This window comes from Geotrypetes seraphini, chromosome 5, assembly GCF_902459505.1.
Source record: "Geotrypetes seraphini chromosome 5, aGeoSer1.1, whole genome shotgun sequence".
Classification (NCBI taxonomy): domain Eukaryota; kingdom Metazoa; phylum Chordata; class Amphibia; order Gymnophiona; family Dermophiidae; genus Geotrypetes; species Geotrypetes seraphini.
Window position 1 is genome coordinate 159,733,002 of NC_047088.1, and position 19,427 is coordinate 159,752,428.

A 19,427-nucleotide genomic window follows, 5' to 3' on the forward strand; every position below is an offset into this window, starting at 1 on the left:
GAGCTTTCCAGCAGTCTCCGACACTGCCTTACAAATGGGCTCTTCAACATTAAAATGAGCACTACAGTGGATTCTTTAAAATCAGCTAGCCATTTTCTATGAGCAGTATCGGCTTTTGACAACAAATATCAGCGACTGGTCCAGGGATACCGGTACAGTGACAGCACTGTTTAAAACCCTGGCAACAGGATAGAATGGGCATCTCTCCCGCTGCTGGGGTGGGGGGGGGTCGCTTTGCTATGGGAGAGAGAGGGCATCTCTCCCACTGCAGGAGGGGGGGTGTTGGTTGACAGTGGGAGAGATTGGATATCTCTCCCGCTGTTGTGTTTTTGGGTTGGTGGTTTTTGGGGTTTTTTTGCATTTATTCTGTGCATGTGCCCATTGCTATCACCAGTGATGGGCACATGCAAATTTGGAGGAAGTTCCGGGCCAGCCAATTGCTGCATGGCTGGCCCGGAACTTCCTCTTCAACGTTAGAACTGACGTCGGGTGGCAAGAATTGGTCGGCCCCACGCTGGGGAAGATAAACAGGGAGAGCTAAGACCTCGGCGCTGGTATGTTCCCTGATTGCGGCGTGGCGGCCTGTTCCCCAATGGTGGTAGCTTGGGGGAAGGCAGGGAGAATTAAAGAAAGAAAGAAAGAGGAGGGACAGGGAGACAGAAAGAAAGAAGAGAGACGGGGCACAGACAGAAAGGGGCATGGAGAGAGAAAGACAGAAAGAAAGGGCAGGCATGGAGAAAGAAAGAAAGGGGGCATGGAGAGAGATTGAAAGACAGACATATAGAAAGAAAGGGGGCATGGAGAGAGAGTTAAAGAAAGAAGGGGGCAGGGTGAAAGAAATAAAAAGTTGGGGGATGGAAGGAGACAGATGCCAGACCAGGGGAAAGGAAGGAAGGAAGGAGAGAGGGAGAGAAAGGAAAGAAAGAGATGTCAGACCATGGAAATAGGGACGGAAGAAGAGAAAGATAGAAGGGAAGGTAAGACATGGAAACGCAGATTTTGAAAAGAAAGCAGAATATTAAGTTTATGCCAAAGATGGATGCAAGGCAGAAAGTGAAGACGGAGAGAAAAACAGTCAAAGGACAAGAAGGCCCTGGAAACAGTTAAAAGCACAGAAAAATAAAGTCACCAGCCAACAAAGATAAGGAAAATGATTTTATTTTCAATATAGTGATTGAAATGTGTCAGTTTTAAGAAAGGAAAGATATTAAAGTTTAAATGTGAGGGCTGCAGAAAAAATAGGGTACTTGGAGGGCCGCAGAAAAAATAGTTAACGTCTTATTAAAGAAATGACAACTTTGCATGAGGTAAAACTCTTTATCGTATATAAATATTTCCTTTAACTGTTAAAGGAAAGATTTATAAACTATAAAGAGTTTTACCTCATGCAAAGTTGTCATTTCTTTAATAAGACGTTAACTATTTTTTCTGCGGCCCTCCAAGTACCTACAAATCCAAAATGTGGCCCCACTAAGGGTTTGAGTTTGAGACCACTGCCCTAAACTGTATGATTTCATTGGAGTTTTGCAACCCAAATGCATGACCTTGCATTTCTTAGCATTAAATTTTAGCTGCCAAATTTCAGAACATTCCTTGAGCTTCACTAGATGCTTCCTCATGTTATCCATACCATCATGCGTGTCTACACTATTGCAGATTTTGGTATCATCCACAAAGAGGCAAGTCTTACCTGACAACAATTCGGCAAAATTGCTTACAAAAATGTTAAAAAGAATTGGCCCAAAAAGAAAACCTGGAGGCACACCACTGGTAACATTCCTTTCTCAGAGCGATTTCCATTAACCACTGTCCCTGACCCAGTCCATCTCTTTGGGGCCCATACTGAGGGTAATCAGTTTATTTATTAGATGCCTGTGTAGAACACTGTCAAAGGCTTTGCCAAAATCTAAATACAGTACATCACAACTAGTGTTCTCCCTCTATCCAATTCTCTAGTCACCCAGTCAAAGAAATTAATCAGATTTGTCTGACAAGACCTGCCTCTAGTGAATCCATGTTACCTTGGGTCCTATAATCCATTGGATTCCAGAAACTTCACTATTCTCTGTTTTAAAAGCATTTCCATTAATTTACTTATCACAGAAGTCGGACTTACTGGCCTCTAGTTCATTCCTTCTTCCTTACTTCCATTTTTGTGGAGAGGGACCACATCTGCCCTTCTCCAGTCCTCTGGTACTACTTCCAACTCTAGAAATGCATTGTAAAGGTCAGTCAGCAGAACCGCCAAAACTTCCCTTTGTCCACCTTGGTTTTGCTAGCTCTCCTTCAGTACCCTCGGATGTACACCATCAATTTGTCCACCTTTTAGTTTAGCTAGCTCCTTACAAACACAATCCTCAGAAAATTGATCACTAGAGAGTGACATGGAGTCAACGAAAATGTGGGAATGGCGAGGAAACAGGGATGAACGATTCATCCCTGTTTCCTCGCCATCTCCACATTTTCATCCCCCGCCCCCACAGTGAGGCGTATATTTCATCCCCGCCCATCACCATCCTTGCAATTTTCATCTCTGTCCCCTCACCATCCCCACAGTCTTAATCTTCTTCCCCGCATCTTCCCACTCAAAGCTGAAAGATGATTTTATGCAATTATTTGGGCCTAAGGCATTGCAAATAAACATTTTAAGCCTATAATGGGGGGGGGGGGGGGGTTCTAACTTATTTTTATTGAGTGAACATCAATAAAAGTACAACTTGTGAAGCATACTGGGTTCTGCATTGCATACAGAAAACCTAACATCACTACTACTATATTATTTCTATAGCTGAAAGGCGTACTCAGTGCTGTACATTTTAACAGACAATAGACAGTCCCTGCTCAGAAGAGCTTACAATCTAATTTGGACAAGACATTTCAGGGTTGGGGAGGTTATAGTGGATATAGGTATCTGACAGCAGCAGGGTTGGGGAGATTATAGTGGGTATAGGTGTCTGACAGCAGTGAAGGGGAGTTAAGAGTTGAAAGCAGTTTCAAAAAAGTGGTCCTTTAGCTGGGATTTGAACACTGCCAGGGACGGAGCACGGCATATTGAGTCAGACAACCTGTTCCAGGCATACGGCACCGCAAGAAAGAAGGGATGGAGTCTGGAGTTGGCAGTGGAAGAGAAGGGTACAGATAAGAGGGGTTGCCCGACGAACGGAGATCACGGGAGGGAGCATAGGGGGAGATGAGGGAGGAGAGATATCGGGGGAGCTTCAGAGCAAATGCACTTGTAGGTCAGCAAGAGGAGTTTAAACTGTATTCAGAAGCGGACGGGGAGTCAATGAATTGATTTGAGGAGGGGTAATGTGAGAATAGCGGCTCTCACAGAATTTAAGTCGCGCAGCAGCATTTTGAACAGACTGAGGTGAGAGACAGGTGCGCAGGAGGCCCGAGAGATGTACGTTGCAATAGTCTAAGCATGAGGTGATATTTTGATCCAGACAATAATTTTAGCTCTAATTATTTATGCGTAAAACATATTAAGAACAGCCCTCGGAATATACCACACAAATAACTCCCCCCCCCCCCATTTTAACATACCGTGTTGCCAAGCAGCACAAGCTATATGCCAAGCCGCCCATCATATTGGAATGGGTGGCTTGGCATTTAGTTCATGCTGCTTGGCAGCACGGCTTGATAAAGGGGAGGGGGATAGTTCTTTTTTTCCAGTGTAAAAGCTAACCTATAGTACATGGCTTAATGTTTTTCTCAGTATGAAGGCAAATCAAAGAGCACAACCTATGCCCATTTCCAAGCAACAAAATATAGAAAAAAAAATTAAATCAAGTACAGCCCTCAGAATATCACATTCAAATAACTTACACCCTCTTTTACAAAGCTGTGCAGCAATAGCCTTAGTGTTTTTCTTTCAGTAATTTCCATGAACCTTCAAACCTATGTAGGCAGTCCTTAACATTAACCTATAGCACGGGGTTTATTGCCTTTTCTGTGAGAAACCAAACAGGACATGCTTTAGAAAAAGGCCGATAGATTGAGACATCTGGGTTTTACTTCCATTGAAAAGCAATGGAAGTAAAACCCAGGTGTCTCAACCCATTCTCCTTTTTCTGGAGCCATATGGTAACCCTAAGGCAGTGGTCTCCACTAATTTTTAAGTGAGAATCATTCTGGGTTTAAAGAAGCTGAAGAAGAGCCGACAAATATCTTCCTACTTGGGGCCATGACATCAATAGCGCTTCTCGACCTTCATTCCTACCAGAACACCTGATCAGTCACACATCAGAACACAAATAAACCCTCTGCAAATACAGGACCACAAACTAGAGGTACTAATGTACACAGATGACACCCTAAGATGCCAGACTCTGCATACAGTACAACATAGAAACATAGAAATATGATTGCAGATAAAGGCCAATTGGCCCATCCATCTGCCCATCCTCAGAATCCACTCTTTCCTCCTCTCCCTAAGAGATCCCACATGCCTGTCCAATGCATTCTTGATTTCAGACACAGTCTTTGTCTCCACCACCTCTACAGGGAGTCTATTCTACGCATTTACTACGCTTTCTATAAAAATGTATTTTCTTAGATTTCTCCTGAGTCTATCATCTTTTAACTTCATCCTATGCCCTCTCATTCCAGACCTTCCTTTCAATTGAAAGAGGCTTGCCTCATGCACATTTATGCCACGTATGTATTTAAATGTCTCTATCTCCCCTCCCCTGCCTTTCCTCCAAAGTATACATATTGAGATCTTTAAGTCTGTTTCCATACACCCTATGACGAAGACCACTAACCATTTTAGTAGCCTTTGTCTGGACCAACTCTATGCTGTTTATATCTTTTTGAAGGTGTGATCTCCAGAATTGTACACAATATTCTAAATGATGTCTCACCAGAGTCTTACACGGGGGCATCAATACCTCCTTTTTACTACTGACCATACCTCTCCATATGCACACTAGCATCCTTCTAACTTTCAACGTCACCTTTTCAACCTGTTTGGCCTCCTTAAAATCATCACTTACTATCATTCCCAAGTTCTGCTCCTCTTTCGTGCACAAAAGTTCTTCATCCCCTAAACTGTACTTTTCCCACAGGTTTTTGCAGCCCAATGCATGACCTTACATTTCTTAGCATTAAATCTTAGCTGCCAAATTTCAGACCATTCTTTAAGACATTCTTTAAGCTTTGCTAGGTCCTTCCTCATGTTATTCACACCATCAGAGGTGTCTACTGTATTGTAGATTTTTGTATCATCCACAAAGAGGCAAATTTTACCTGACAGCCCTTCAGGAATATCACTTACAAAAATGTTAAAAAGAACAGGCCCAAGAACCGAACCTTGAGGTACACCACTGGTAATATCCGCTTTCCACTCAACCAGTTTCTGACCCAGTGTCACTTTGGGGCCCATCCTGAGGGCACCCAGTTTATTTATTAGATGCCTGTGTGGAGCATTGTCAAGACTTTGCTCAAATCTAAACATCTCTAGCTTACTCCCCATATCAAATTATCTGGTCTCCCAGTCAAAGAAATTAATCAGATTTGTCTGACATGACCTGCCATTAGTGAATCCATGCTTCCACTGGATTCCAGAAACTTCACTATTCTCCATTTTAAAAATGTTTCTATTAATTTAGTTACCACAGAAGTCAGACTTACTGGCATGTAGTTCCCTATTTCTTCCTTGTTTCCACTTTTGTGGAGAGGGACCACATCCGCCCTTCTCCAGTCTTCCGCTACCACTCCTGATTCTGAAGAAGCATTGAAAAGGTCAGCCAGTGGAGCCACAAGAGCTTTCCTAAGTTCCTTCAGTTCTCTTATATGTACCCCATCTGGCCCCATTGCTTTGTCCACCTTCTGTTTAGCTAGCTACTCGCGAACACAATCCTCAGAAAATCGATCGGGGTCTACTACACCTTTATCAGTATTTGCATTTGTCTTCTGTGGTCCTGCTCATGAGGCTTCAGCTCTGAACACAGCATAGAAATATTTGTTAAGCAATTCAGCCTTATCTTTATCAGCTTCTATATATTTCTCCCCTTCACCTTTGAGTCTCAAAATGCCATTAGTATATCTAAAAAAATATCTTTTCACTTAATATATTCTCATCAATCCTGTTACTGCAAAAGGAGGAAAAGAACCTCAGAGGTCCATAGCTAAATCTGAAACAGACTGCTCATAATGGACCAACTATTCTTTCATTGGTCAAAAAACTGCCTACATTACACAGAACAATTTTTGTCTACTTTTTAATTGTAATATTTCCTCAATTTTAATTATATTTTTAAGCATACTTTCTAATCCGTTTTAAATTAACCATTTCTTCTTAAGTCAAGAAACTAATATATGCTGAGCTGAAGAAACTAATGCTGAGTTGAATAATCACTTAATTAAATCTTATGTGGCAACAGCTATTCATTATCCACATGAGGACTTACTGCTTTTCCAAATAGTTAATTGACAACATATAGTCAGTTCCAGATTTAGCTCCAGACCTCTGCGGTCTTTTCCTCCTTTTGTAGTAACAGGGTTGATAAGAATTTAAGCAATAATTTATTATGCAATTTGAGATCTGTATCAATATTAAGTAGAAGATTATTTTTATACTTTGCTATTCTTTCTGGTTGCTGTAGGCAATTAAAAAAATTACAGAATATTCTCTCTCTTCTGGTTATGAGCAATAATGGACGGATCTAGTCCCTGGGATCTTGCAATTTACTCGTTTCGTCACAGGGTTCAATGGACTTTTAGGCCCTGATTCTGTAAAAGACACCTGAAGTTAGATGCCTAGATCGACGTGCCTAACTGATCTTAATTAAAAAACAAAAAAATTAGCCAGTAAGCACTTACCACTTTGATGTAGGCGTCTAAATTGAGGCGCCTACTAACAAGTAGGCATGGTTTGGGGCAGAGTTTGGGCATGGATTCAGATAGGCGCCAGTATATTAGGCCAAGAAAACCCTAGCTTAATATACCAGTGCTTAAAATGTACATGCCTACAAGCATCTAAGTCAATTTAGGTGCCAGAAGATGTGATTCTACAAACGGTGCCTAGCTTTGATTGACATGTGGTCTGTGCTGCTTTCATTGGCATCTATCATGTTACGTGCTGTTTATAGAATCTGACCTTTACTCGGTTCTGGAATGGCAGTTTTTGTGTTCTCAAGAAAATAAAAACCAGTAAGAGAAATGGGACAGCTCCTTCCAGTTATTCCGTAAGCACCTGAAAACTAGGCTCTTCATAAAATTGTAATGTTCTCTTCCTCCCTAGACTCAACATCCAACCCCTCTATGCTACTCCTTCCTTTATTAAACTCTTGTAAACCGTGCCGAGCTCTATAATCATGGAGAGGATGCGGTATATAAACTTAGGGGGTAATAATAATTAAAAAAAAAAAAAGTCTAAAAAGTGTCCTAAATGGCTACTTGGACGATCAAAAAGCCTGATCGTCCAAGTACCCATAACCAAAGCTGATTTTTAGACGTATCTAAAAACAGCTTAGGCCTTTCCCCTGCCACTAAACGCATAGAGAGAAAAGAGGTGTGTTTAGAGGAGGGGAAAAGGCAGGCAGTGGGTGGGAGGTGGGCCGACCTACACCTAGGCGTACAACAGGTATAACCAAAACATTTACAGGTTGCCTAGTCGGCACTTAGACCTTTTTGACTTAGACGTAGTCAAACCAGGTCTAAGTGCCGAAAAAGGTGCCGCTGAGCTGATGGCCGCTGGCGCCATCAATTCAGCGGCCCAGCAACCTACCCACCGCAACCATCGCAGCAGGAGAGATGCCTCATCTCCCCTACCGCGATGCCATCACTCTTCTACCCGAACTGCCGTGACCCGCGGCAGGAGAGATGCCCCATCTCTCCTGCCGCGGGTCGCGGCAGTTCCGGTAGAGGAGTGATGGCATCGCAGTAGGGGAGATGAGGCATCTCTCCTGCCGCGATCCATCACCCCCCTCTCGCAATTAATATCCTGGCCCGCGGCAACCCCCGAGTACAATCGGGCCAGAAGGGAGCCCAAACTCTCCTGGCCCCGGCGACCCTCCCCCCCCCCCCCCGCCGCAACTCGTTCGGGCCAGGAGGGAGGCCAAACACTCCTGGCCCCGGCGACCCTCTACCCCCACCCCGCACTACATTACGGGCAGGAGGGATCCCAGGCCCTCCTGCCCTCGACGCAACCCCCCCTCCTCCCAACGACCACCCCCCCAGAACCCCCGATCGCCCCCCCCAGCCGACCCGCGACCCCCCGGCTGACCCCATGACCCCCACACCCCCACCCCCCTTCCCCGTACCTTGTTTCAAGATGGCCGGACAGACGGGTGCCAAACCTGCCTTTCCGGCAGGCATCCAATGGCAGAACGGGGCCAGATTGGCCCAGCCGTCCCAAAGCCCCGCCCACAGGTGGGGCCTAAGGCGCCTGGGCTATAAGACATCCAAGTTAAGCCCACCCATAACACACCTCCCAACACATCCCTTTGAATTCTGGATGTAGAGTGGAAAAAATGTCTCACTAGATTATCGGCACTTGGATGTCCCAGTGCTGACTTAAGCATTTTTTTGACATTTTAACCCCCCCCCCCTTTTTTTTACAAAGGCAGGCAGATGATTTTTAGCACCATTCAGAGCAGCACAGAGAATTCAACGTGCTGGCCTTTGCTAAAAACCTTTTTTGCATTTTTGTAAAATGGAAAGGGGTTAGTTTTTTTATTATGATCCCCTGAGTGGAGTAGTAGATATTAGTTGCTTGTTTACTTTTTCTAAAATCACTAGGACTAGGGGGCATGCAATGAAACTACTAATAGCAGATTTAAAACAAACCGGAGAAAATATTTCTTCACTCAACATGTAATTAAACTCTGGAATTTATTGCTGGAAAATGTAGTGAAAGCAGTTAGCTTAGCAGGGTTTAAAAAAGATTTGGATAATTTCCTAAAAGAGAAGTCCATAGGCCATAAATCCACTGCTTATTCCTAGGATAAGCAGTATAAAATCTGGTTCTACTCTGGGATCTTGCTAGGTATTTGTGACCTGGGTTGACAACTGTTGGAAACAGGATACTGGACTTGAACCTTTGGTCTGTTCCGGTATGGCAATTCTTATGTTATATTCTTGAGCAACAGAAGGAAATGTGGCAGTGCTTGTCCAAGCATATGAGTGCTTTTGTGTAACAATTCAATAACTAGTAGTCTTTGTGCCTCCTGCATAACAGATCTCTTTGATTCTTGCAAATGTAGTCAGAAGTGAGTTAACTTACTGCAAGGGATGAAAGAGCTCAACAGGAAAATTGGCATTCATAAAACTTGTCTCCCCCTTCTCTCTTTTTTTATAGTAATGTGAAAAAGAAGGCCTTACCAACCGATTACAGTAAGATGAAGCCTGCTCAGAAACGCAAGCTCCTGTGAGTACTTAGCAGACAAACCATTTCAGTGAAAGCGATGTGTGCTCCAGCCTAACTTTAATTTTCTGAGTTCTCAGTTTTTGCTTGATTAAAAAAATGCATACTAGGCAATTTTACGGGAGGGAGATTGTGCCCTTGAACAGATACACCCGGCACACTTATGGTGACTCCATTTAATATAATATTTCATTTAGCTATATCCAGAACATTCTTTACACACTTAGAGGAATACATGGTATTGCTTTTTAATCTTTTGGGCTGTTTTCTGTGCTTTGCTTGAGATTAGAGAAACTGGGCCTCTTCTCCCTTGAAAAGAGGAGACTGAGAGGGGACATGATCAAGATAATGAAGGGAATAGACTTAGTAGATAAAGACAGGTTGTTCACCCTCTCCAAGATAGAGAGACGAGAGAGCACTCTCTAAAGTTAAAAGGGGATAGATTCCGTACAAAGTAAGGACGTTCTTCTTCACCCAGAGAGTGGTAGAAAACTGGAACGCTCTTCCAGAGGCTGTTATAGGGGAAAACACCCTCCAGGGATTCAAGACAAAGTTAGACAAGTTCCTGCTGAACCAGAACGTACACAGGTAAGGCTCGACTCAGGGCACTGGTCTTTGACCTAAGGGCCGCCGCGTGAGCAGACTGCCGGGCACAATGGACCACTGGTCTGATCCAGCAGCGGCAATTCTTATGTTCTTATGTTAGTTGCTGTGGTGAAATTCAGATATCAGCTGTCTTGTTTTTGCCTCTCTGTCTGTTCTGCCTATATATTTATAAAGTCAAGAAAAAAAATAAAATGAACAAGAAAACTTGATCAAGAAAACCATTGATCTGTAAAGTCTTTCAGCAATTATTCATGATTTTTATTTTAAAAAATTACTGTATTAAGCTGCCTGGGTACATTGTATACATAGTTTACTATAAATTATTATTAGGGCTAGAATGAACAGAAAGACAGAAGAACACCTCGCCTTAGAGTACAGACAATCAGACAAAAAAGGCAAGGGAGGTATCTTTTCAACCAAATAATGGAGTCTTTATTTGAAATGGTGGACTCAACAAGGATCCCTGTTTCGGCATATAAGAAAACTCCTTCCTCAGGGGACACGTGTGCAGTTGAGCAGCAGTACTGAAAAACTTTATTATTTAATTGCTAATTGCCTTTATTATTTAATTGCAAAACTTTATTATTATCAGCGACAAAACTGATAAGAGGTATGGAAAATTTTTCATACACTGACAGGTTAAAAATGCTGGGGCTGTTCTCTCTGGAGAAGAGGAGACTTAGAGGGGACATGATAGAAACCTTCAAAATCCTGAAGGGCATAGAGAAAGTGGACAAGGACAGATTCTTCAAACGGTGGGGAACCACAAGCACTAGGGGTCACTCGGAGAAATTGAAAGGGGACAGGTTCAGAACAAATGCTAGGAAGTTCTTTTTTATCCAGAGGGTGGTAGACGCATGGAACGCTCTTCCAGAGGTTGTGATAGGCCAGACCACAGTACAGGGCTTCAAGGAAGGTTTGGATAGGTTCCTAAAGGATAAAGGGATTGAGGGGTACAGATAGAAGCAGAGGTAGGATATAAAAATGGTCAAATCACTTCACAGGTCAAAGGACCTGGTGGGCCACCGCGGGAGCGGACCACTGGGCGGGATGGACCTCTGGTCTGACCCAGTGGAGGCAACTTCTTATGTTCTTATGTTCTAATTGCAATTGCCTTTTTTATAGGGCTAGAATGAACCATGGAGGTTCTTGTTACCATATATTAGTTTATTGTGGGTATGTCAACGATTGTAATCCAGATCTCTGTACCCAAATGAAGATGTTTTAATAGATGTATCCCAGAATGTTTTAGTGTAAGGATGTCGAACTGCAACCCTGAAGTACTACAAGCCAATCGGGTTTCCAAAATATTCCTAATGAATATGAATGCATGCACTGTCTCTGTTGTTTGCAAATATATTTCCTTAGCAAAGCAGCAGATGAATCCAGAGACAAGTGGGATATAGCTCACATCGACCAGCAGGTGGAGATAGAGAAACTGATTTTCCGTTGGCCTTATAGCCTGGTGTTGCTCCTGTTGAATCAGTTTTGCTCTATCTCCCAGCGGTGGTGGAGCTATCTCTCTAGCTCCTGGATTCTGGCTGTGCCTGGTGTTTATTTCTCTCCTCTGTTGAGCCTTTGACTCTTCAGTAGGACCGGGGTGCCTGGCTGAGTGGTGCCGGCTTTAGGAGCTACACCTGGGCCCCCCCAGGTCCCTTCTCCACCCTTCCCTCCGTTTGATTGAGGGTTTTCCTGGCTCTCGGCGTTCTTTCTTCATTCCAGTTGAAAAAAAAAAAAAAAAGTAAAAACGCTCCCTCCTGAGCTGAGCTGTGCCCTTTGGTGTCGGCTTTCAAGCTCAATTACCAACTTTATCCTGACGGCAGGGGGGCGGGCCGAGAGTGGGGATTACGGCCTGGCTATTGAACGGTCGCGGTTGAAGGAGAGGGGCTATTCGGATCAGGTAATTGCCACTCTACTTCAAGCTAAGAAGGTTTCTACTTCTACCTCCTATGCGAGAGTTTGGAGAGTTTTTGAGACATGGTGCGGTAAGCAGGGTATTGCGCCCTTCCAGGCGTCTCTGCCGGCTATTCTTTCTTTGCTGCAGGAGGGAGTGTCTAAAGGTTTAGCCTTTAACTCGCTAAAGGTTCAGGTGGCGGCCATTGCTTGTTACAGGGGCCGGGTGTCTCGCTCTACGATCGCCTCACACCCGGACGTGGTACGATTCCTTAAGGGGGTTCACCATATCCGTCCGCCGGTCAAGCGCACCTGTCCAGCATGGAGTTTGAAGCTGGTCCTCAATAAGTTGCAGGCGGCTCCGTTTGAGCCTCTGTCGGCAGCGACTCTGAAAGATGTCACGTTAAAGACAGTGTTTTTAGTAGCTATGGCATCTGCAAGACGAGTGTCGGAGCTTCAGGCACTGTCTTGCAGGGAACCTTTTTTACGCATTTCAGATGCGGGTGTGTCGGTGCGGACGGTACCGTCCTTCCTTCCTAAGGTGGTGTCTTCGTTCCACGTAAACCAGAGTTTATTCCTCCCGGCCTTTCGGAAGGAGGATTGGGGGACGCGTTTCTCGGTGTTACGGTTACTGGATGTACGCCATATAGTTCTTCATTACTTAGAAGTGACTAACGATTTTCGCCGGTCAGATCATCTCTTTGTGTTATTTGCAGGGGCACACAAGGGTATGGCTGCGTCTAAAGCTTCGATCGCTCGTTGGGTTAAAGAGGCGATTGCGTCGGCTTATTTGTTGGCAGGGAAGCTCGTGCCGGAGCAACTTCGTGCTCATTCCACTAGAGCTTTGGCGACGTCTTGGGCGGAGTCCGGTGGTTTGTCTTTGGAGGAAATTTGCAGAGCGGCTACTTGGTCTTCGGGGAACACCTTTTCAAAGCATTACCGTCTGGACGTGGCGGCCTGTGCGGAGGCAAGTTTTGGCGCTTCGGTAATTGCAGAAGCGACATTGTCGTCCCACCCAGTTTGAGATTGCTTTGCTACATCCCACTTGTCTCTGGATTCATCTGCTGCTTTGCTAAGGAATGTAAAATTATGTCCTACCTGTTAATTTTCTTTCCTTTAGAAGCAGCAGATGAATCCAGAGCCCCACCCAGATGGCTCTCTATGGGTCTATTAGATTCTAGGTTCAGTTAGGATATCGTTGGTGATTATTTTCTTACATTTCTCATTGGAAGGTTTAACACTGGAATGAAGTTTTTTCGTTTTCTTTGGGTGCTCATACTCCTTTCCTGGGATGCTTGGGCAAAATGCATAACTGATTCAACAGGAGCAACACCAGGCTATAAGGCCAACGGAAAATCAGTTTCTCTATCTCCACCTGCTGGTCGATGTGAGCTATATCCCACTTGTCTCTGGATTCATCTGCTGCTTCTAAAGGAAAGAAAATTAACAGGTAGGACATAATTTTACAATTTCATGTATATTCATTGGAGTTATCTTGATAGCCAGACTGGTCTACAAAACTTGAGGATTTCAGTTTGACACCCCTGGATTAGTTGTCGGATATACATTGATGTTGCTCTTGGGATTGAACTTCACATGATAAATGAGTATCAGAAATCCAGTTCCAATAAGATTTTTTTTTCTGGTTAGAATATCATAGATGAAACCTCAGAGTAAAAGATTGGTCCAAATACATTGTATAGCAAGCCTCATTTTTACAGGATTCACTAGAATATAGGTTCTCCCCGGCATGTTCTGTGCTTCAAAAAACCCAAGAGCATAACGTAAGAATTGCCACTGCTGGGTCAGACCAGTGGTCCATCGTGCCCAGCAGTCCGCTCCCGCGGCGGCCCCCAGGTCAAAGACCAGAGCCCTAACTGAGATCAACCCTACCTGCTTACGTTTCGGTTCAGCAGGAACTTGTCCAACCTTGTTTTGAATCCTTGGAGGGTATTTTCCCCTATAACAACCTCCGGAAGAGCGTTCCAGTTTTCCACCACTCTCTGGGTGAAGAAGAACTTCCTTACTTTTGTACGGAATCTATCCCCTTTTAACTTTAGAAAATGCCCTCTCGTACTTCCTACCTTGGAGAGGGTGAACAACCTACCTTTATCTACTAAGTCTATTCCCTTCAGTATCTTGAATGTTTCGATCATGTCCCCTCTCAGTGTCCTCTTTTCGAGGGAGAAGAGGCCAAGTTTCTCTAATCTCTTGCTGTACAGCAACTCCTCCAGCCCCTTAACCATTTTAGTTGCTCTTTTCTGTACCCTTTCGAGTAGTACTGTGTCTTTCTTCATGTACGGCGACCAGTGCTGGATGCAGTATTCCAGGTGAGGGCATACCAGGGCCCGGTACAGAGGCATGATAACCTTCTCCGATATGTTCGTGATCCCCTTCTTAATCATTCCTAGCATTCTGTTCACCCTCTTCGCTGCTGCTGCGCATTGCACAGATGGCTTCATCGACTTGTCGACCAGTACTCCCAAGTTTCTTTCCTGGGGGGTCTCCAAGTACCGCCCCGCACATCCTGTATTCGTGTATAAGATTTTTGTTACCAACATGCATCACCTTACACTTATCCACGTTAAACCTCATTTGTCATGTCGCGGCCTATTTCTTGAGCGTGTTTATGTCCTGTTGCAGGTCTTCGTAATCCTTCTGCGTCTTCACTACTCTGAATAGTTTCATATCGTCTGCAAATTTAATCACCTCGCTTGTCGTACCAACTTCCAGGTCGTTTATAAATATGTTGAAGAGCACGGGTCCAAGCACCGAACCCTGCAGCACTCTGCTCGTGACGCTTTTCCAGTCCGAGTATTGTCCATTGTCGCTGTTGTCCATTTCTTCCATGTGGTTGTCCTCCAGGTGGTCTCTACTCACTGTGGGTGTATCCAGGCAGTTCTACTGTTGCTTGTGATTTTCCATGGCCTCTCTGTATGCATCCTCGATGAACTTATCTAACTCCCAGACTTCTTCTTCAATGGTTTCCTCTGTCTTGAAGTTTTCTGCCTCTCTGTCCTCCTCCTCCACTGCTCGAAGTGCTTCTAGTTCCAGTATTTTGCCTTCCAGGAGTCTAACTTGTTTCTTCAGGCCCTCCAGTTCCTTGCATCGAGTGCATATATAAGACCGACTTCCATATGGCAAACGGTGCAGAAAACTGGGTAGCTCAACATCCTGCTTCTGTCTGCTGCTTCCTTTGCTGTTCACTTGTCGGTCTGCTGTCTGAAGTGGTTTCTCCCTGCTTGGTTATTTCTTGTGTGTCCTCTGTGTCTGCTGCAGTTGCCCTCTGCTCTGTTTGCTTGTGTGTCCTCTGTGTCTGCTACGGTTGCCCTCTGCTCTTCTATGCAGTGACTCGTCCCTCCTTAAGGCCCTTCGTAAAGGCGCTCTCACTAAGGCGAGCGCCTTTAACGCTCGCCTTCGATGTGCGCCGAATGGATGAGCGCTGTTGTCCCCTCCCCTTTTAAGGGGGAGCCATAGTAGGTGACGTCAGGGGTGGGCGGAGCTAACTCTTGCTCTCTCCTGCCTTCAGCTCCTGCTTCCCTTCTCTCCTGCTTTTCTCCTCTCCTGCTTTTCTCCTCTCCTGTCTCCTAGCTCCTTTACAGAGCCTCTAGCTCAGTGCTGGGTCAATTATTCCTACCTCACTTAATCAACGTAATAGTGTGTTATGCTGGTAGTTATCTAGTGCGGTGCTTTTCAAAATTTAGGTCACAAGCCCTCTAGCCATTCCAGCTGTTGACAGCATTTTCAGGACATCCAGGCCTACAGCTGCATTCCACTGTCAGTTCAGGGCCCCATGTGGTTCTCTGGAAGTTTGAACCTGCATTGTTCTCACAATAATCAGGCCATGTGTGGCTCTAAGTGCAGAGTTACCAGGAGCATCTGAGATAGAGCGAGAAGGTGAGTATTTAAGAAAAGGAGAGACAGGTTAAATCAGTGTTTCCCAAGTTGATCCTGGAGTACCCCTTTGCCTGTCAGATTTTCAGGGCATCCACAATGAATATGCATGAGTGAGATTTGCATGCACTGCCTTCATTGTATGCAACTCTGTCTCAGGCATATTCATTGTGGATGTCTTGAAAACCTGACTGTCTGGGGCTCATCTGCTGCACCCCCTTGCAAATCCTTAAGGTATGTCCCAAAGACTGAGTTGATAACCACTGGGTAGAGCTGAGGTGATATAGTAGAAGTTGCTTTAAAACAGGTGACATATTGCCGGTGGTGATCAGCAAAGCACTCACCACCACCGATTGACTATTTACTCTGATGAATGGCTCCCTTTCCTGCCCAGCCCAGAGAACAAGGTCTTTAATCCAATTTTTCCTGGACCTGCTGACATCGGAAGGACATATCTTTTCTTCAATACTAAGTTTTACTTCTTGTGGAGTTGGCTGGGGGGTTCTTAGAGTGGTGTTTTGGCCTCCCTGTATTGTGTGTTTCACTTTTGATTCACTGTATAATTTTGATTGTATAATTTTGATTATTTAATTTGGTTAAGCACACGGGTGATATCCAGTGATGGTGTGCAGGTGGTGGCTTCCCGCCGCTACTTTGTTGTATTAAGCGTTGGAGGTTCTCCTCCCCTCGCCAATCCTTCACACTGAGGATATCCCCTTATCACTAATTATATCTCTATTTGGTTTATAGGGCATTTTTATTCTGCCTCCAGGGTTGGCCAGACACCTCACTAAGAACCTATTGACTGCACTGCCTTTTTGTTTGTATCTAAAGGGTCTCTCGTACGAGGAGAGACTAAACAAACTACAGCTCTACACTCTAGAAGAACGTAGGGAGAGAGGAGACATGATTGAGACATTTAAATACATCACGGGACGTATCGAGGTGGAAGATGATATCTTCTTTCTCAGGGGACCCTCTGCCACTAGAGGGCATGCGCTCAAACTCAGAGGCGGGAAATTTCATAGCGACATCAGGAAGTATTTTTTCACAGAAAGAGTGGTTGACCGTTGGAATGAGCTTCCAGCGCAGGTGATCGAGGCCAGCAGCGTGCTGGACTTTAAGAATAAATGGGATACCTATGTGGGATCCCTACGAGGGTCGAACTGGAATATCGGTCGCTAGGTATAGACTTAAGAGGATGGGTCAGTAGGGTGGGCAGACTTGATGGGCTATAGCCCTTTTCTGCCGTCATCTTCTATGTTTCTATGTTTCTATGTTTCTATCTTTGTAAGTTCCTCTGGCAGAATCTTTTGGAGTTTTCAAGTGGCCCTTTCCTGCCTCCCATACCTTTGAATCTTCACCATCGTGAGCAACTACTCTGGCCTGGCTCCCTCTGAAATCACTTCTGGGTCATGGGGCCAAGAACTGACGTCAGAGGGAAAGCCAATACTGGTGTGAGCAACAGGCTGGAAAAGCTGCTCGCGCTGGCGAAGATTTAAAGAGGTACGAGTGTGCGAAGGGAGGGTGCGCGTGTGGAATGGGGGGCATGTAAGGAGTGGGTGGAGCGGAGAGGAGGGCATGGGGGGATACCACCACACCCCGGGCACCTCCTACCCTCGCTACACCACTGACCCCGATGTTTTAGAGCAAACAATTTGTAATACAACTGTCCAAACCCCATCCTTTTATGTGAAACATTTTTAAAAAGTTAGAGGTTCAACTAGTGAAAAAGACTGCCTATTACAACCTGCAATAAGACAAAACAGGAGACCACACATTGTTGAGAACTTTCCATGCTAAAGATATATAATGTTTCTGGCTATACCTGATTTTATGACACAACTTATGCTCTATTGCGTATATCTTTGTAATGCACAGCTTGTTACTTTTTGTTTTGTGATTCTTTATATTTCTAAAAAAAATTCAATAAAAATGATTGAATTAAAAAAAAAAAAAAAAGTTAGAGGTTCAAACATATTCTTGCACTATGTGCAGTCTTTGTGCGCCCTTGAGAAAATTTTTGTTAACCACATCAAACTACCCGATGTATTGTGGTACATGAATAAAATTTTATATTATAACTTTTTCAGACTGCTTATGGATCCAGGAAAAGAAAAATCATCCAGTCTCCTCATTTTGGTCATGGGTTTCTCAGAGATGGTCACAATTAAGCTCAAGTTTCAAGTTTATTATAAATTTGATTAATCGCTTATTCAAAATTCCAAGCGATGTACAAATCAATAAAATTACAAAATTTTAGGGGGACACAGAACAAACACTTAGAGCTAACCTAACAAAAACATATTGAAACAAAAGGAAAGGATGGGAAGAGAAATACAAGTTGTTGATAGTAAGTAAGACACGTATGGGGAAGGGAGAAAGCAATGTGCTTCAAAAAAAGTTATGAAATAGGATTCTTTAGAGGCTCCTAGTCAGGCTTTCTAGCTATCAAATGGATCTTTAAACAGAAAGCTTTTTAACTTGCTCTTAAATAGTGTCATCCCAAAATCAGCCCTCCCACAACATTCCTCTAAAAATTCATAATTGATACCATAGTTTTAAATATTAAACTGTGTATTTGTGTACTTTCTCTGCAGTTAAAAGCTATGTGGTAATGGCTCTGAGTTTGTTTGTCAGAATCTATTGTTTTGCTTTCGCTGCTGTTGCTCATCGTCGCCCCTCAGAAACTTCCATCCTAGACAGCTGCCTCGTTTTGCCTAATGGTTGGGCTAGTCTTGTATATGCATACTTGCGCGCACTCCACCCCTGCAAGCTCACTGGCAAAGTACATGCCATCATTTCAAAGCACGTATTCTTGCTCTGTCGGTATATTATTAGGTCATTTATGCTCATGTGTAGCCACGGCTAAAACACTGCAAAATGGGTATGTACTTTAACAATTAAAGTATGATTCCCGTTATGACACTACCCTTTGTATCTGGCTTTCAGAATAGTGTAAGAAAAGCAACTTGCAGACTCTCCCTTTATGACCTTAATTTGCTACATATTGTTATTAGAAAAAGAAACCACAGACTTTATAGTTCAAATGAATGCCAGCTCAGCTCTACCTTTTCCAGTTCTTGAGAAAATTATTGGTTCAGTGGGTAGAGGGCTAATTCTCATTTCCTTTTGGTTTGTATTCCATCCAGTTCAAGTATTCTAAAATGAAATTTTGCAATCAAGTGCTCCAGTGGATTGATGGTTAGTCAAAGCCAAATGCATGGCTGGAATTCCGAATCTCACCACCACAATGCTAGTTCCAGCATGTGTCTCTGGAACAGAGACTTTTGAAGGGCAATCAGAACGCAAATAATAGCATAAAGAAACGTTTTTTTCTAATGAAATGCATCGCACTTCTTTAGTACTTTTGAAAGTGAGCAACTGTTATCACTTTGTAAGGTCTAAACAGTTTGAGTAGGTATTTCTGATTTTCTCCCAGGGCCACTATCTTCATTTGCCTCTTGGTAAAAGGTATTGTTCAGAAAGCAGATTCACCATGTGTTTCAAGTTTCAAGTTTATTAGGTTTTTATATACCGCCTATCAAGGTTATCTAAGCGGTTTAACAATCAGGTACTCATGTGATCAGAGAGGGAGCCAAGAGGAACAAAATTGTAGAGCTTTTTGTAAGACTGTCATTAACCAGGGGCATAGTTACCATTA

General features: G+C 43.9%; 1 protein-coding gene across 1 annotated transcript in view; it reads left to right on the plus strand.

Annotated features, from left to right (window-relative positions):
- FAM207A (family with sequence similarity 207 member A) overlaps positions 1-19,427 on the plus strand; it is a 247,385-nt gene that overhangs the window by 210,503 nt on the left and 17,455 nt on the right. Inside the window, exon 5 of the mRNA XM_033946314.1 lies at positions 9,305-9,373. Coding sequence (XP_033802205.1) covers positions 9,305-9,373 — 69 coding nt within the window. The remainder of the gene's footprint in view (positions 1-9,304; positions 9,374-19,427) is intronic.